Here is an 18,999-nt window from a genome sequence, read left to right as displayed (position 1 = left end):
GAATTTATCTTTATGAATTCTTTTTTCTATTTATCAAAGTTGACTTGTGTCCCCTTTAATATTGCTAATTGGTAATTAAATGATGGTTCAAACACTAATTTGACACTGATAAGGTATCATTTAATATTTTCCTCTAACATCAACCCCCCATGTTTATTTTATTATTATTATTGTTATTACAATTTTTATAGTTTATTTATATTTGAGAGAGAGACAAAGAACAAGTGGGGGAGGGGCAGAGAGGGGGAGACACAGAATCTGAAGCAGGCTCCAGGCTCTGAGCTATCAACACAGAGCCCAATGAAGGTTTCGAACTCACAAACCATGAGGTCATGACCTGAGCCAAAGTCCGAAGCTCAACCAACTGAGCCACCCAGGTGGCCGTATTTTTTTTAATTATTTTTTAATATGAAATTTATTGTCAAATTGGTTTCCATACAGCACCCAGTACTCATCCCAACAGATGCCCTCCTCAATGCCCATTACCCATTTTCCCCTCCCTCCCACCCCCCATCAACCCTCAGTTTATTCTCATTTTTTAAGAGACTCTTATGGTTTGCCTCCCTCCCTCTCTAACTTTTTTTCCCCTTCTAAAGCCTCCCCCATGGTCTTCTGTTAAGTTTCTCAGGATCCAAATACAAGTGAAAACATGGTATCTGTCTTTCTCTGTATGACTTATTTCACTTAGCATAACACTCTCCACTTCCATCCACATTGCTAGAAAAGGCCAGATTTCTTTCTTTCTCATTGCCAAGTAGTATTCCATTGTATATATAAACCACAACTTCTTTATCCATTTGTCAGTTAATGGACATTTAGGCTCTTCCCATAATTTGGCTATTGTTGAAAGTGCTGCTATAAACATTGGGGTACAAATGCCCCTATGCATCAGCACTCCTGTATCCCTTGGGTAAATTCCTAGCAGTGCTATTGCTGGGTCATAGGGTAGATCTATTGTTAATTTTTTCAGGAACTTCCACACTGTTTTCCAGAGTGGCTGCACCAGTTTGCATTCCCACCAATAGTGCAGGAGGGTTCCCATTTCTCCACACCCTTTCCAGCATCTATAGTCTCCTGATTTGTTCATTTTAGCCACTCTGACTGGCATGAGGTGATATCTCAATGTGGTTTTGATTTGCATTTCCCTGATGAGGAGTGATGTTGAGCATCTTTTCATGTGCCTGTTGGCCATCTGGATGTCTTCTTTAGAGAAGTGTCTATTCGTGTCTTCTGCGCATTTCTTCATTAGATTATTTGTTTTTCGGGTGTGGAGTTTGGTGAGTTCTTTATAGATTTTGGATACTAGCCCTTTGTTTGATATGTCATTTGCAAGTATCCTTTCCCATTCCAATGGTTGCCTTTTAGTTTTGTTGATTGTTTCCTTTGCAGTGCAGAAGCTTTTTATCTTCATGAGGTCCCAATAGTTCATTTTTGCTTTTATTTCCCTTGCTGTTGGAGATGTGTCAAGTAAGAGATTTATGTGGCTGAGGTCAGAGAGGTTTTTTTCCTGCCTTCTCCTCTAGGGTTTTATGGTGTCCTGTTTCACATTCAGGTCCTTCATCCATTTTGAGTTTATTTTTATGAATGGTGTAAGAAAGTGGTCTAGTTTCATTCTCCTTCTGCCTGTTGCTGTCCAGTTCTCCCAGCACCATTTGTTAAAGAGACTGTCTTTTATCCATTGGATATTCTTTCCTGCTTTGTCTCTGTCTCAAAAATAAATAAAACGTTAAAAAAAATTTAAAAGGTCAACATCGTGGGGTACCTGGGTGGCTCAGTTGATTGAGTGTCTGACTTCGACTCAGGTCATGATCACACTGTTTGTGAGTTTGAGCCCCACATTGGGCTGTGTGCTGACAGCTCAGAGCCTGGAGCCTGCTTTGGATTCTGTTTCTCTCCCTCTCTGCCCTTCCCATGCTCATGCGCGCGCTCTCTCTCTCTCTCTCTCTCTCTCTCTCTCTCTCTCTCTCACAAATAAATAAACATTAAAAAAAAGATCAGCATCTCAGTTAACTGATACTTAGTATACTGTGAGTGCCTTGTGCAGTGGGACTTTGCCTAATTTAAGTTTGCCTTGTCAGCAGAATTATAGTGCTAGGAATTCATTCAACCAACAATGATTTTGTTAATGAGTACTATGTCCCAAGCTCTTAGGTCTGGTTCTTTGGATATAGAGCTTCAGATGAGCATTCATTTGCAAGTAATTTATTAAGGAAATGCTGTCATGAGAAACTACTAATGGGGAAGAAAGCGTGAGTGGAAAAGGAAGAAGGAGGGCTTGGGTGTGATTTTAGGAGATTAGACTCAGCTTGATCCTGGAAAGTCTGGAGGACATATTATGCTTCTGAATCTATCCTGTCTGGAGGCAGGGGCTCTCGGCTTTCATATCCACTCTACTATTTCATTGCTAAGAGCCCTGGGGTGAAGGTAAACCCCAAAGCATTTCCAAGACTGCCTCTAAGAGCAAAGTGGCTCCACAGCCCAAGGACCTTCTTCCATGACAAACAGAGACTTCTAGGGAGGCATATATGGGAGGATAAAGGGGCTCTGAGAGAATCAAGCAGAACACCAGTTGCTAATTTGTGTGTGTGTGTGTGTGTGTGTGTGTGTGTGATCATATATACATGTGTGTGTATGTATATATATTTATATGTGTATATATAGTACATATATTTTATGTATTTTACATGTATATTATATGTACGTATAATACATATAATACATATTTATATATATATATGTACATATATATGTACATATATATATATAAATTAGGCTTTCTAGTAAAATGATTTCTGAGTGATCAGAAGAAGTTACTGAGATTAATAAGAATAGAAAAAAAGAGCTTTCAGGTCAAAAGGAGCCCAGTGTATAAAGTTAAAGAGTCACATGGTCCTGGAAGAACTGGAGCTGTGAAATGGGGGGGAAAAATTTTCCTACTTTTTCAAGTCTGTTGTGGTATTAAAATCAGATGATGGAATAGAAAAGCATTTTGTAAATTTTTGAAGAAGTAAACTTTTGTTAATGGTTGTTCGGAGGTGATGATTAATGTCTTGGTTATGCTACAAAATAAAACCCTTTAATGAAGCAATCTACATTAACCCCCAGCCTTTTGTATTTATGAGCATGTATTTATTTGCACCAAGATCTACTCCCCTCTTCTATCACCTTTGGTTTGAAATAATGCCAACAGGTCCTATTGTAGTGTTCATATACATTTAGGAAGCCTGGCATTGTCACAGGTAAGCACTACATTTATGTAGTTTCTCCCACAGGTTAGTCACATAGGAGTATGTTCTTGAAAGTTTAAGTCCAAAGAAAAGCCACAGCCCAAAAGAAGATTAGAACATAAGTCTACTTTGCTTGAAGGCATATCTAGTGTTCAGAAACACCCACGTCCTTATCCCATGCTTTTCTTCCATTTCCAGTGCAGTTGGCCATGATGATCCCCTCCCCACCATTCTGTTCTCTGGCTGGTGAGAAGATCCCTCATTGAGTTCAAACTCACCTTTCCTTACTGTTTCTCTGAGCATATTTGCACTACATACACTGAGAAATTCTTTCCTATTTCACTGAGCACATATATCACATAGTAACTCTAACTTATAGAAATCTTTAAAGGTATCTGTTACATTGTTATTGTTATTATTATTATTATTATTATTATTATTATTATTGGTGGTGATAGTCATATTGGTAGTAGTAGTGATCTCTAATATTTTGAGCATACTAGAAAAATGTGATGTTTTATGCATAGCGTATAGAAGTTTTTGGGTTAAATTTTTGTTGCTTTGTCAGACAATTGTAGTTCTTTTTATAAAATTAGATTTAGAAGCAAGTGTGGCATTTTGCTATAATTTATGGTAGGTGAATATGCCTAATTGAAAATTGGACCTGTATGATCTGGAGTCTGTGCCACTCAGAATTCTATTTATTGTATTTAGTAATTCAAAGAGAGCATATTCCCTCTGTAATTTTCCCTGATACTGATGCAAGATAAGAGGATAACCTTTATTTTCAAAACTGTAATGAACACTGTCTACTCATACTCACCTATCATAGATGTTCCTTTATATTCTTCTAGGCTGCTGCTCTGTGGCCAGCTTTATTTAGCTCCCAAAGCTCTGGTGGCAAGTCACCTGATAATTATAGCAGATCGGACGATCTTTATTATACTTTTTCTCTGGCTTACTTTTTTATTGATGAGGTAACTTTTTTCAGAGTACAACCAAGGCAGGGACAAGGCTCAGGTTTGTCTCTACAGGTTGATCTGAGTATATATGCCCTAACTCCTTGACAACTGATAGAAAGTAGCTTCAAGTCACAAATCCTCCCATTCACTAGACATTAATTAAAGCAGAGCATCCTACAAATCTGGGCATTGTCAAGGTCTAAGTCCTTATTGGGTTCATAGCATCTATGCATTACACTAGTTTAGATTTATCCAGGTCTATCTTCGATCTGTGCCTCAGGTTTTTAACATTTACTTGAGTTATCTCAGTTCACATTGATTTTATTTGTTACATAATGCTATGATGTTTCACTATAACAAAAAACAAAGTAGAGAATTCTTTATTGGGAGTCGGATAACCCTAGGCTAAGTGTTAGGTTCTGCAACCAAAGAGGATCTCCATGTCATTTCTTCGGATTAGGTAGAGAGTTATAATAGACGTATTTCCTAATTTCTAGTAACTTTCTTTTTCTATTCATGTTATTTTATGGAAATGATTGTTTGATGTCATTGTAGCAGGATTTAAGCGCAATTGTATTTAATAATGCGGCAGATCTGAAAATTGGATATATTTTATTCCCAGTCTCAAATATCCTCTCTCCTATCTTCCAGAGTTATTGAACCATCAGATTTTAGCAGAGGGTTGGGAGGAAGGTACTATGCAGTGTAAAGAATACACTACCCAGCCTTTCTCGTAGCTAAGGATGGAATATAGTTATGTGATGTTAACACAAGTGTCATGAGGCAGTGACCTAGCACTTCTTGTAGAAGACAACTGGCAGGCACTTTTGTCCTATCCTCTTTCCTTCTGCTAGAAATGGATGTGAAAACTAGATCTGTAGCTACTATTTTGGACTTAAGTTCAAGTGACACACGGTGTGGAGGGCACCTCTAAAGAGTCTGAGTCCCTGATGGAGCCATTTTGTCCGCAGTGGCCTGCCTCCTTCCAGATTTCTTTTACATGATAGAATTTAACTTTCATCAAATATAAATCACCGTTAATTTGTCTATTTTACACCCAAACCTAGTCCTTACCATTCTATCCACCAACCTCTCAAGGTACAACTCAAGTCCCATATTTCCGTTCAACATATTTGTATTAGTAGTAGTACTACTAGTAGTCATGATAGTAGTAAGCTATGTAGCTTCTCTACTGAACTAATTGCTAGCGATGCAGAGTTGAAATATCCAGAAAGTCTTCCTGAGGTACTTCCTATTTTATTGTTTCCGCAGTGACATTCTGTATATCTCTGCCAAGCTAGCTCACAAAAATCTCTGGGAGAAGGAACTGAAAATGAAGATGAATTAGTTCTACTTGCATGGTTAAATAGTATGTTAGAGTAGAGCTCAGTAACCTACATTAAATTAAAATAAATTAGATGAGTACCTGTTGTATTTATTTATTATTCATTCATGCTTCCATTCATTCATTCATTCCTTAATATAGAAGGTACTTACACTTTATATTTTCCTCTGTGCACTCCTTTCACTGCATTCACAGATTTTGGTGTGAGATGATTTCTATTCGTTGACTTCTAGATCACTAGCAATTTTCCTTTTAATTTTCTCTTTGACAATGTAGTAGTAGCCATCTTTTGATAACTTCTTTATAACTATTTAATTAAGTCTAGATAACATTGCCTGTACTATATCCGCTTTTTTAATTAAGATATGTTTTCTAATTCAAACTACACGATCAATTTTTATAAATGTTCAATGAACATAAGAAAATGTTTATTCTATGTATGAAAGATTTTTAAAAATATTTTATTAGTCATATGTGTTGATTTTATTTTTCAGCTCCTCCTTGTCTTAGTTATTTTTTAAGTTAATAGAAAAAAACTGAACTATCTAGAACTTCCTAGTTCTCAAAGAGATGGATTGGAATTTCCTACTGCAACTTCATGTTTTTCAAATTCTTTCATTTCTAATTTTGTTTACATTATGTCTTTAGCTGCCCTGTACTTTACTGCATACCAATTAATGACAATATATTTTTGCTATCAGTTATGACTTTTGTTACGTAAAGTAATGACTTTCTTTTCCCATTAGTGTTTATATGTATGTATGCATATATATACACACATTCTATATATATGTTACATATATGTGGATAATATATATATTATATATGTACATATGTATGTGTATATATATAATATGTATTACATATTATATATTATATAGTTATATATATGTATTGTATATTGTATATGTATATATACGTACATATATAATAGCATAAAAACTTGTTACCTTTAATTCCAGTCTAACAAACTTTTTAATGGGCAAATTCAGTCTGTTCATATTTACTTTATGACTGATGTAGGTTGTTTCTATCTTACTCTATGGTTTTTATTTATTTAGAATTATATATTTCTCTTTCCCTTTTGGTCTCTTCTTGCCCATTTTATCAAATTTCTATTTATCCAATTTCTTTTCTTTCCACTCTCTCCTTTTTCTCATTTTCCCTGCCATTAATGGAGTTGTGCATTTTTCTATTATTTTAATCAGACATTTATGATATTATTATTATTCATAAACAGAATACCTACAGTTTCTTCCATAAAGAGATTTCTGCCAACTCTCCTAAAGTTTAAGGCTTTAGGAAAATTTTTCTCTTCCCGTTTCCTTCCATTCCCATGAATCATTAAGTTTTATTTCCCCTTTGTGTCCTGCGCTCGCTCACCCCAAACTCCAAGATTTTGCTAGGATATTACAGATCCCTTTATTCTATGACTTTTAGGTTTTAAGAAACTTTACTTAGTACTTAAGTTGTATATTACCCAGGAAAACTTTACTTACCCATTAAAGAATGGACACATATTAACTGCTCACCAACATATACTTTTCTCTGTCTTCTCTAAAACCAACCCTCAGATCCAGTTATTTTGTTGGGTGATTATTGTCTAAAATATTTTTGTCAGGTGGGTATTAGAACCCTGAGATCACTGTATGTTTTCATATCACTGAATATTTTCTTTTCACACTACATGAAAGAGATCTTGATTGTTTGATATGGAGATAGAGACCCTGCCCCTACCTTTTTCAGTAAATTCTGGTGCTATTTACACTGTTTTCAAGCAGTCAGTGTTGGGAGATGGGTTTCCTGAGGTCAAGCTGACCTTCTGTACCACCCCGGACTTATCAGTTAAAGTAAAATTTGGCTGTTAGTCACAGAAAATCCCCCCATAAGTATGATGTAAACAAGACAATTTTATTTCTCTCCCATGTAGAAGCCCAGGGTTATAAAGAGTTCAGGACAGGTAGGTACAACTCCATGATGTCAGAAATTCAGATTCTTCTGTTTTATTGCTTCTCTGTGCTGGACCTTGTTCCAAATCAGCTCATGGTCCAAGATAGGGGTCAGCAGAAATGTGCAGAAATGAGCAAAATGTAGATTGCTGCTTCCCTCTGAGGACACTTTTGCTCTAAGCACACTGGTAAGAATGTGGATGAATAGATAGCTAGGAAATATCATTTTTGTCTTGGGCAGCCATGTGCCTGCTGAATATTTGGGGCTCAGTTACTACAGAAGGAGAACATTGGGGAATGAGAAGGCTCTGCAAATTATAACAGTTCGTTCCTTCTGCCTGGAACTCTACACAATTTTCTCTGGAGACTTTGAAGTCACAATCTTAATGTTAGTGTATCTGGAGGTTTCTTCTCTCATCATTAGAATGTCTTTTTGTGGCTCAGTAATATTTCCATTTAGTATTTTTTTTAAAGTAGAGAAGAAGAAAAGTTTTTTCCTAAGTGATTTTCATTTTTCTCTTTTCTCTTTTAGTTTCTCTATTTTCTATATTTCACTATAGAATTGTATTTTTTTAAAAACTTATTTATAATAAACAGTATTTGTTTATGGTAAAATAAATTTTGTAAATAAGAATTCTAAATTAAAATCTTAAAAAAAGAAACATTTTAACTATTCTTTTTTCCAGTCCCACTCATTGAGTTAATCAGTGTTAAATTTTGTGTATTTCTGTGTGTATTTCTAACAAACATATTAGTATATATGCACATGCATACATACACATGTGCTCACTTTATATGAGAATATTCTTTAGTTCCTTTTTTATTTAATAAAACATTTTATATCTTAATCCTTTAATGCCCACATTCAGTTTAATTTTAGAATCAGTTTATAACCACTTCCCTATCATTTGATATTCATCAAATGATATTCATCCCTATCATTTGATATATACATTTTTCTGCATTCTTATTCATGCAAATGTTAGGAAGGTAAATTTTAACCAGGTAATTGCTAAGTCAAAGTGTGAATATGTTTCGATTTTTTGACATAATTTACAAAGTTTCCTTTCCAAAAGGAAGCTTCTACCAATTTGTCCTTTCAGTCACAACTATGAAACCCCAACAATACAAAGATATTATCAGCATTTGTGACTGTTGCATCTAGAATTTATTTCAGTGTGAAGGGTGTGTTGGAGAGTCAGCTATTATTAATTATTATTATTAATATTATTATGATTGATATATAGTCAGTTGCCCTAACACTATTGATTAAATAATAAATGGCTGGATGTAGACATAGATATAGTTATGGCTGTTTCTCTATCCTTAAAAATCAGTGTTTCTTGAAGTGTGGTTGCTAGATCTCTAGGGGGACCCTGCGATCTTTACTGGAAGCTTATGTAGAAAATAGTATTTTTTTTTACTGTTGTACTTGCAGTGATGGTGCAAAGCAATGGTGGATAAAACAGGCAGCACCTTAGCACAAAACAAAGCTGTGACATTAAATTGTACTATCAGTCTGTATTCTTCTCTACTTGCTTCACTAACATGTACCCAACAGTGAAAAACAAACAAAAAAAGCAATGTCACTAAGAGTATCGTCAGTAAATCAGTAAAAATGATCAAATTTTAAGATCGTCAAAGTTGAGTACTGTATTTTTAATATTCTGTTGACAGAATAAAGAAATCCCATAAAGCATTTCTGCTGCTTCCTATAATACAGAGTTTTTCTCAAAGTGAAGGACTTGCGTGATTGAGTCTTGTGCTGAACTTGCCACTTTTTTCATGGAATATAAAAAGCATGACTGTTAAAACAAACTCTGGTTATTCAGACTTGGGTATTTGGCAAACATTTTCTTAAAAAATCAGGGAAGTTGATCCTCCCATTCTAAATAAAATACCTTTGCCATATTTGTTACTAATAATAAAATTAAATTTTAAGAGGAAAATGAGAATTTTGGAAAATCTGCTCACATTAAGCATGATGGCTTCCTAACACTTAAAGACTCTTCTGAAGAGATTGGCAGTGAAATTATTAAATAGGCTCTTTTTTTTGGTATTGTGTGATGAAATGCATGAATATTTAGAAGATCTGCATAAGTCAGTGAATTCATATTTTCAAATGACTGATGTGCCATATTACACAATCATGTATGAGTGAGAGATCCATTCAAAGTGCAAGATAAACCAATGGATTTTAATGTAACAGAATAGAAAAAGTTCACTGGTATGGTTTTAGAATTCACTCTGAAAACATTAGGAAACTACCATTGTAGAGTTTTAGTGTAGTATCAAAGGAGACTATCCACAGTGATCTGAAAAGGCTACTGAAGTACTCCTCCCTTTCCAAATAAATATTGGTGTGAGGCCAGATTTTCTTCATATATTTGAAACAAAACATTTTGTAGCAACAGATTTCATGTAGAAGCTAATATGATTATCTAGTTGGCTCTTTTTCACTAAACTGGATATTAAGAGATTTGCAGAACTATGAAACAGTTCCATTCTTGTGGCTCCTGGGTGGCTCAGTCGGTTGAGCCTCTGGCTGTTGATATCAGCTCAGGTCTTGATCCCAAGGTAGTGGGATCCTGCCCTGTTGGACTCTATGCTGAGCATAGAGACTGCTTAGGATTCTCTCCTTCTCTCTCTCTCTCTCTCTCTCTCTCTCTCTCTCTCTCTCTCTCTCTTTCTCTCCCTCTGCCCTTCTCCCCAGCTCACATGCTCTCTCATTCTCTCTCATAAGTAAATAAATAAATAAGATAAAATAAAATAAAGTAAAATAAAATAAAATAAAATATAAAACGGTTCCGTTCTTCTTACACAATTATTTTTGGTTGTGGAAAATATAGTCTTCTGACTAAAAATTTCCCTTGTGTTAATATGTCATCAATTTATTAATATAATTTGAAATGAGTTAATAATACATAGTTTAATATTACCTCAGTTTTAATTTGTAATACAGTAATTATGAATGGATAGAATCAATCTAAATGAACAAAAGTTATTTAAGGTCTTCAACAGCTTTTAAGAGCATAAGGTCATTTTTTTTTTAAATTTTTTTTCAACGTTTATTTATTTTTGGGACAGAGAGAGACAGAACATGAACGGGGGAAGGGCAGAGAGAGAGGGAGACACAGAATCGGAAACAGGCTCCAGGCTCTGAGCCATCAGCCCAGAGCCTGACGCGGGGCTCGAACTCACCGACCGCAAGATCGTGACCTGGCTGAAGTCGGGCGCTTAACTGACTGTGCCACCCAGGTGCCCCAAGAGTATAAGGTCATTTTAAGACAAACAAGGTTATAACTGCTGGTATGCCTCATAGTTTTTTCTCTCCCTGTTTTTCTCTCTTTTCTCTCTGATTCTGTCACACACACACGCACACACACACACAGAGGCACACACAGGCACACACACACTCACACACACTCTTACGTACTTTCTGTCTCCCCTATTGCTGAATGATTTCTAGTATTGTAACAGTATAATCCAACTTAATCATTGTATCTAAAAAATTTTTTTAACGTTTTTATTTATTTTTGGGACAGAGAGAGACAGAGCATGAACGGGGGAGGGGCAGAGAGAGAGGGAGAGCATGAACGGGGCAGAGAGAGAGGGAGACACAGAATCGGAAGCAGGCTCCAGGCTCTGAGCCATCAGCCCAGAGCCTGACGCGGGGCTCGAACTCACGGACCGCGAGATCATGTCCTGAGCTGAAGTCGGCCGCTTAACCGACTAAGCCACCCAGGCTCCCCTCTTAATAACATTTTTAATTTCTGAAAGTGCTAGGCCATTTCCAAAATTGATTTATACCGAACTTACTTTTTATAATATGAAATATATATTATTCAAAGTCAATTTTAGTATTATGATAGCCAAATAAATTTGGCATCTTAATTGGAATTAGTTTTTTTTTTACATTTATTTATTTTTGAGAGACAGAAAAAGGCAGACTGCAATGGGGGAGGGGCAGAGAGAGAAGGAGATACACAATCCAAAGCAGGCTCCAGGCTCTGAGTTGTCAGCACAGAGCCCAGAGGTGGGCTGCAACTCACAACCCATGAGATCATGACCTGAGCTGAAGTTGGACACTTAACTGACTGAGCCACCCAGACGCCTCTTAATTGGAATGATTTATCTTAGATTACATCTTAGAGATATCGATTATCTTAGAATTGGCATCTGTTTATGCAAGAAAAAAATATGTAATTTGTTTATTTAATCTTCTTTTTTTGTTTACTTGTAGACTCTGAAATTTGAATGAAAACATAACCCTAGATATTTCCTTGGAAATACAACTTGTCAAACCAGTGCCCTTGTTACATCTTGTCTTTTTATGAGCATATTAGTAATCAGCTTATAAATTGCTTAAAGTCAGGAGTCTTGCCATTGACTTTTGTCTATATTCCACACACACAGAACATTTTGAATAAGAACTTGATATTTATGTTTGTGAATTACTCAGTTTTTATAAATCTCTAAGTAACATTTTCATTCACAATTAAGGACAAACATGATTATATTCATATTGATACTTTAATGATGTAGAAAACTTTTTAAAAATACTTTTAACATCATTAGATTATAAATTTTAATTAATATACAAACATAGTATAGCTAATGGGAGTATTATAGGATTTCAATTTTGAAGACTCAGTCTTTAGTTTCATTTTCATTTCTTCTTCTATGTTTAACCAAGGATTTCTGTCAACCACTTCTCAACCTAAAAGTAAAAACAAATGAACAAAAATATCGTATACAGCAGGGGCAAGGAGAGAAATAAAACCAAGTTGTTTTTATTTCCTATTTTTTATCACTTTACATTACCATCATGTGGCTTTGTTCAGGTTTTATAAACTAAAATACACAAAATTTGAGTTGAATGCCAGTCTTTATTGCTAGCCAAAACTAAGTCTGTTATACACAGCTGTGTTTAAAAGAATGCTATTGTTTATAATGGAGTGTTTTATATATTCAAAGTGTTTTGGCACTTTAGTAAAAATGCTGTCTTTGAAAAAGTTTGCACATTTTTTGAAAATAATTATTGATATAAAATAAATTCTTTTTATCAAAACAGATATGTCATTTATGGACTTATTAAAGCAAAGCCATTAGAAAAAAAACCCAGAACTTTTAACAACCTATATATATATATATATATATATATATATATATATATATACACACATACACATACATACACACACACACACACACACACACACATAGTCTCAATAAGCCATTAGAGTCACATGCTTAAATTATCCAAATCAAAGAGGAAATTTAAAATAAAATAATGAAGCATGTCCAAAAAGAAATTGAGAGCCTTCCTGTATTAAATAAATAAAAAGTACCTTAGAGCGTTTGAAAAATATGGAAGTTTAAATTCTCAACAAAGAGAGAAACTAATCCATATCTCCAACATATTACATATGTTTAACTCCTTTTATGTTATATTTATATTGCCTTACACACTGATTAAGCTATGCATGAATTCTATGCAATTGAATAAGAATTGTATACACTACATATACTATACAATAATGGAATTGCTATCAAATTTTTATAATTCAGTTGTGCACATAAACTTAAAATTTTTTCCCAGCAATTTGCCAGGAATGGCATATAGCATCTCTGAAAGCAAACTTCAAATGAGTAATGGCTATTTGATTTTTCTTTGAGAAAACCAACCTAAAGTAACAATCTTTGTTGATGCTTGCTCAGATCAGGTGGACCAAAACAGCAGGAAGTGCCTCTGACAGATTCCAAGACTCAAGTGTCTTCAATGAGACTTTGAGGATTACAAATATTCAGCGACACCAAGGAGGCCGGTATTACTGTAAAGCAGAGAATGGCTTGGGGTCCCCGGCGATAAAGTCAATCAGAGTGGATGTGTACTGTAAGTAACTTACCCAGAAAACTATGATTAGGTCTACTATGGGTTTTCGTCTGACAACTTGAGATATATTTTCTTTTCATCTTTATGTCTTTCAGAAAAATTATGGTTTGTTCCCCCTCAAATAGCCTTCTGTTTAGTTGAGGATAAGAGTGTATAAGATAATTATAGCTCATTTAATATATTTCCTGAAGAAAGAATCTGTTTTAGAAACTTTCGTAATTTTTTGTGATAAAGTAATACATGTTAATCATTTAAGAACCAGAATAACAAGAAGACAATAAATGTTACTGATCATCCCACCCATGATTGTTAGAGTTTGAGTGTATATACCTCGTATCTTTATGTGTATGTATATAAATACGTTTGTAATTACATAAAGAAAATATTATGCGATACATACTGTAACTTGTTTTGTTAACTTTCCCTCTGTGTGAAGTCAGCTGGTCTTGTGTTTGGAAAGGCACATCATGTAAGTGGTATTTGGATTGGCTTGTGAATGACCAAAATCTCTAGGTAGAGTCTGCTTTCAGTCCACCTCTGTGGAAAGTAACCAGTACCTTGGGCAATGCTGTGCCACCTGTAAAGTGTTTGTTGATTTATTTTGGTTGTCAGTCTCGTTTTTCCACTTTTTGCTGTTAGCAAATGGTTCTTAGGCTCATTTTTTCACATTTTGCTTTTAGCAAATATACTTAAAATGTTCTTGGTCTCCTTATCTTCTTCTCCACCAAAACAAATCAAGGGCCTACTTTTCATTTCATCCTTTTGCACAGGTTTATCCATCATTCCGTTGTCTTTTTATGAGAACTTGCATTTTTTTTAACTCTCTACTAATTAGAATAAAAAAGGTTTTTTCTCCTCCAAGTAATTCAGACATAGTAACAAGTGAGGAGTTCCTGTTTCTCTGCCTTTCACTGTGTCCCTTTTGATGTGCAACAAGAGATACATTGTTAGGAAGGTGACTGGAATTATACATGATTTCTTTATTGCACCATTTGCTGAATCTTATTTAGTTTTTCAGGTAACTGGGAGGTGCATAACAGGGCTGCATTTGTGATTCATCTTCCACTCTTGGATGCTTGTTCCCTTCCTGGAAAAGAGGAGAGAGAAGTCCTGTCCCATTCTCTCTAGCATCTCCAGCCCCTTAGGCATCCCCTGGCATAATTTAGGCATCTGCATCCTGTGTGCATCCATGTGCATCTAGGGCACACAGGTTGGCCTTACTCATTTACCACCTAACCACAATATAGCCTCTGGCCCTTCTCCTAATCACATATTTCCAGTTAGTTTCCTTAAAAACAAAACAAAACACTATTTTTACTAGTTTTGTTCACATATAATCTTTTAAAGTTTTTATTTAAATTACAGTTAGTGTAACATACAGTCAATACTAGTTTCAGGTGTACAGTTTAGTGATTCAACACTTAATGTACATCACCTGTTGCTTGTCACAAGTGCCCTCCCAAATTCCCAGCCCCTATTTTACCCATCCCCCCCCACCTCCCTTCTGGTAACCACCAGTTTGTTCTCTAAAGTTAAGAGTCTGTTTCTTGGTTTGCCTCTCTTTATTTCTCTCTCTCTCTCTCTCTCTTTCACTCCTTCTCTCTTTTGCTTGTTTCTTTTGTTTCTTAAATTCCACATATGAGTGAAATCATATGGTATTTGTCTTACTTTGACCTATTTGACTTAGCATAATACTCTCTTATCTCCATCCATGTCATTGCAAATGGCAAGATTTCATTAGAAATTACATATGAACAGCCACTCTGGAAAACAGCATGGATGTTCATATATTTTGTAATTACCCTAATTTAATCTAGTTTACCTAATTACATAATTGTGTACTTCTATTATTTAACATTCTAGAGTACATTCCTGTGCTTTTTTGTTCTTATAATTTTGGTCGTGACGTTTTAAAACACACAACTTCAATACCTGAAACACGATTCAAAATCTAAAAAGTTCTGTAAATTAAATGAGTGTATTTTATTTTGCTTTGTTGGGCATTATTGGTAAATTTTTTCAGTGAAACCTGATGTGAACTTGTTTGATGGCAACCACTGCTCTAAAATTACACAAATAGAAGAACAGAAAAGACTTTATGCTCTTTATTTACCCTACTTTGTATGAATAATCATATGTTTTACTCAGGAAATTATATATTTGATTACACAGTATTGGCACAGAGCCTGCTGGATGTATTACGCAATATGGTATATGTACTGTATTATCTTCTGAAGAGCTGAAATATTCTGAAAAACATTCCCCAAAGGTTTTGAATATGAGATTGTGACTTTCATTGCCACCATAATAGGTTTAGTAATAATTTAGACAATTACATTGCTGGGTTAAAAATCAAAGATAAAGGGGGAACTGACATTGTTAGGACCTAAAAACATATTCTTTTTCTCCTCCTTTTACTACAAAGCCATCTCAGTACTATTCTCCATTATACCCACCCTTTTCTATCTGTTCACATCTCTTGCTGTCCAGACTCAGTTGCACATTTTGGTAGAAATGATAGCACTGTTCCTTGCAGCACTCCAAGGCCCCGTTGGTCTTTTAAGACTTGGGTCACCTTCAAGACAGCCAGGAATGAAAACACTGGCTTGTTTCCTTTTTCTTTGCCTTCCTTTGGGATTTTCCCCATACAACCAGGACCTGACAAACATCTTATTCTGTCACTGAAGGGAAATGTCACTGTGATACATATCAGAGTGAAGTACTTCCAGTACTTTTCTTTGTGCCCAAGATTTATTAGAAAGCTGCCTAAAATTATTTGATTGGAGAAAATAACATGTATTAAATTGTGGACCATATGAATAAATGTGACATTGCTGAAATATAAACTTTCCAGATAATGCCTTACCTTCAGGAAAGATCTTTGTTTGTGGAATCTAGACATGTGTTCTAAGTGATTATACCTATTCTTAAAGGTCTGGATAAATAAATTCCTCCAGATAGTAAATTGTTAAGCGTTTTAACTCATGAGAATACTTTACAGTAGAGACAGCTAAGCCTACTTGAGGAATCCATGTGTTCCAAATATAACCTTGACTGAAGACTGGTTTTTAGGCTTAAGTATGTGTTCTCTGCATGAATCTTTATAATTTAAAACCTGTTCTGTCATTGTTAATAAGAACATGACTAGCATAGAAATTCTGCATGCGTTTAAATTGGGTAACCTTGTTAAAAATTGGATCATAGTCTTAAGATTCATCTGTGCTTGGATTTTGATTTGATGTTGGACTATTTGATTGAATAGATATTCATTTTGATAAACCATAAATGAGAAAGCAACTTTATTTCAGATACTTTTGCTCTATTTTAAGAAATGATAAAATAACAGCACTGATTTTTCTGTTTAGATCCATGGTTTTAGATCATCACCTAAACTGTAGATTTCTATATCTTTTCACAACTGGTTCTTGAGTGGAACTGTCATCAATATCAACAGAACTTGGAACACAGGATGGGCCTACAATACAAAATATAGAAAAATCTGCAGATAAGGACTATACTTGCAGTAACAAACTAAGGCCATAATGGCTCGAATTTAACAAAAATTCTAATAAACAGTATTATAATTTAGCCTTGAATCCCCTGTAATAGATTATCTCTAAAATGTGCCCAACAAAGTATTAATTTTAAGGCCACCATTTTTATGGAGAGTTTTCCTAACAGTGAAAATGTACATCTCTCATTAAGCCCTGTATTCTAATAATAAATTTCTAGAGTTTAAAGCTAATACCAACCTAAAATAAAATTTCGTGATAGCTCATCATTAGTTTGATGAGGAAATTTAGTTTTAGAAAAGGAACCTGCTACAATGCTGATTGATATATATGGTTTTTATTAGATAGATATTTTTAAATATTTGTGACTCTGTATTAATGTTCTGATCAATTTGGGCAGATTTATTAATCTGAATTAGCAATTTTGTCCCACAAAATTTTCTGAAGTTTCTTGTAGTAGAAAAATTGGACTGTATAGGTTTTATAAAGCAACTACCAAATGTTCTTTTATCTATTTATTTACTTTTACTATTTCAACCAAGAATACTGTTTTCTCTGTGTTACTATTTTGACAAAATATAACTATATTCCTTAACTTATATGACCTATCACTTGTTTTCCTAAGAATTATAAAAGTATCCAAGCGTTCTATGAGCTATAGTTTCTTAATAAAAGTATATTTTATAACTAGGGAGATTTCATAGCCATGTAATGATTTAATTGTTTTTTTCTAAAATCTGCCCTAGTCATTTATTTAATATTTCTGATTAAAAGCTAATCAATGCAATCCTTCTTTTGCTGGGATATGTCTTCTGAGAGTTTGATAACTAATAGTGATATGCTTGAAAGAAACATGTAGAATTAGTTCTACTTAAAGTTGCTGCTTAAACATATGTATTTTCTTTATGTCTTCTCTCTAGAACCATGTGAAAGCAATGGTAAGGGAATAAAACAACAACACATACATACAGGATAGAGAGAATGGGAGAGGAGATGAAGGAAAAACAATTTTGAAGGAACAGAATCAGATCAGGAAATGGCCACTGCTTATTTAGCATACTAAAGAAAGCTTAAATCAAAGCCATCAGTTTAAAGGACAGAACTGGCATACTCCTGCAGTAGAATCCTTCAAAAGCTCAGCAATTGGAGACGCCACTTAGCTCCTGAGTGTGAATGTAATTTAGTGTAAAAGCAGAAGAACTGGCTGAAAGTCTATACCAGAAGAGTTACACACCCAGATCTCCTTCCACATTTCACACAATTCTATGCCTCCTTTTTCCACCAGCTTCCCAGTCAACTCCTACAGAAGACTAGAATTTATTTATTTATTTATTTATTTATTTATTTAGTTTGTTTGTTTGTTTGTTTGTTTGTTATGTGAGGTGTTGAAACTGAGAGACTTTGAACTAAGAAACCTGGAATCATCAAAAACAGGAGGTAACTTACTGCACTTAAATCAGGGTTATTAAGTCAAAGTTTACATATTCGACACAATCCGTTCTCATATTTAGTTCTGAAAATGCCTTCCTGGCAGAATATTGAAGAATTCCTGTGAGGAAATCTGATTAACTTTGGAGGAAAGGCTACAGGTCCTGACAAGTAAGGGACTTGATGACAACAGTCTAGCTAATACACTTACAATGAAGCTACTATTGATCACAGAACTACCAATAAGCCCTTTCATAACTGATTCTTAAATGGGAATATACCCTATACCCCAAAACTTGAGACAGTCTTTTAACAAAGAAATAAACCAAGAAAAAGAAATAGGAAAAAGAATTCAGGAAGCAAGGAGAATTCAGGGACCAAATACAAAATAAAACAAAATTATTGATTATTTTAATTAGTATTCTCAAAAAAAAAAAGAAAGAAATATTGCACATATGTAACAAGAACAGGAAAAATAAAAACAAGGAATTTTCAGAGAATATCAAAGATTTCTTGGAATATTAAAAATGATAACATAGGGGTGCCTGGGTGGCTCAGTCAATTAAGTGTCCAACTTTGGCTGGGGTTGTGATCACGTGGTTGGTGAGTTTGTGTCCCGCGTCAGGCTATGGGCTGACAGCTCGGATTCTGTTTCCCTCTCTCTCTGCCCTTGCTCTGTC

At 34.7% G+C, this 18,999-nt stretch overlaps 1 protein-coding gene across 1 annotated transcript in view; it reads left to right on the top strand.

Annotated features, from left to right (window-relative positions):
• MDGA2 (MAM domain containing glycosylphosphatidylinositol anchor 2) overlaps window positions 1-18,999 on the top strand; it is an 859,176-nt gene that overhangs the window by 443,579 nt on the left and 396,598 nt on the right. Inside the window, exon 3 of the mRNA XM_047864378.1 lies at window positions 13,205-13,379. Within this exon, the coding sequence (XP_047720334.1) occupies window positions 13,205-13,379 (175 nt within the window). The remainder of the gene's footprint in view (window positions 1-13,204; window positions 13,380-18,999) is intronic.

This window comes from Prionailurus viverrinus, chromosome B3 (genome assembly GCF_022837055.1).
Source record: "Prionailurus viverrinus isolate Anna chromosome B3, UM_Priviv_1.0, whole genome shotgun sequence".
Taxonomy (NCBI): domain Eukaryota; kingdom Metazoa; phylum Chordata; class Mammalia; order Carnivora; family Felidae; genus Prionailurus; species Prionailurus viverrinus.
The sequence above is the reverse complement of the archived record's forward strand: the minus strand, read 5'-3'. Positions and strand labels throughout refer to the sequence as shown.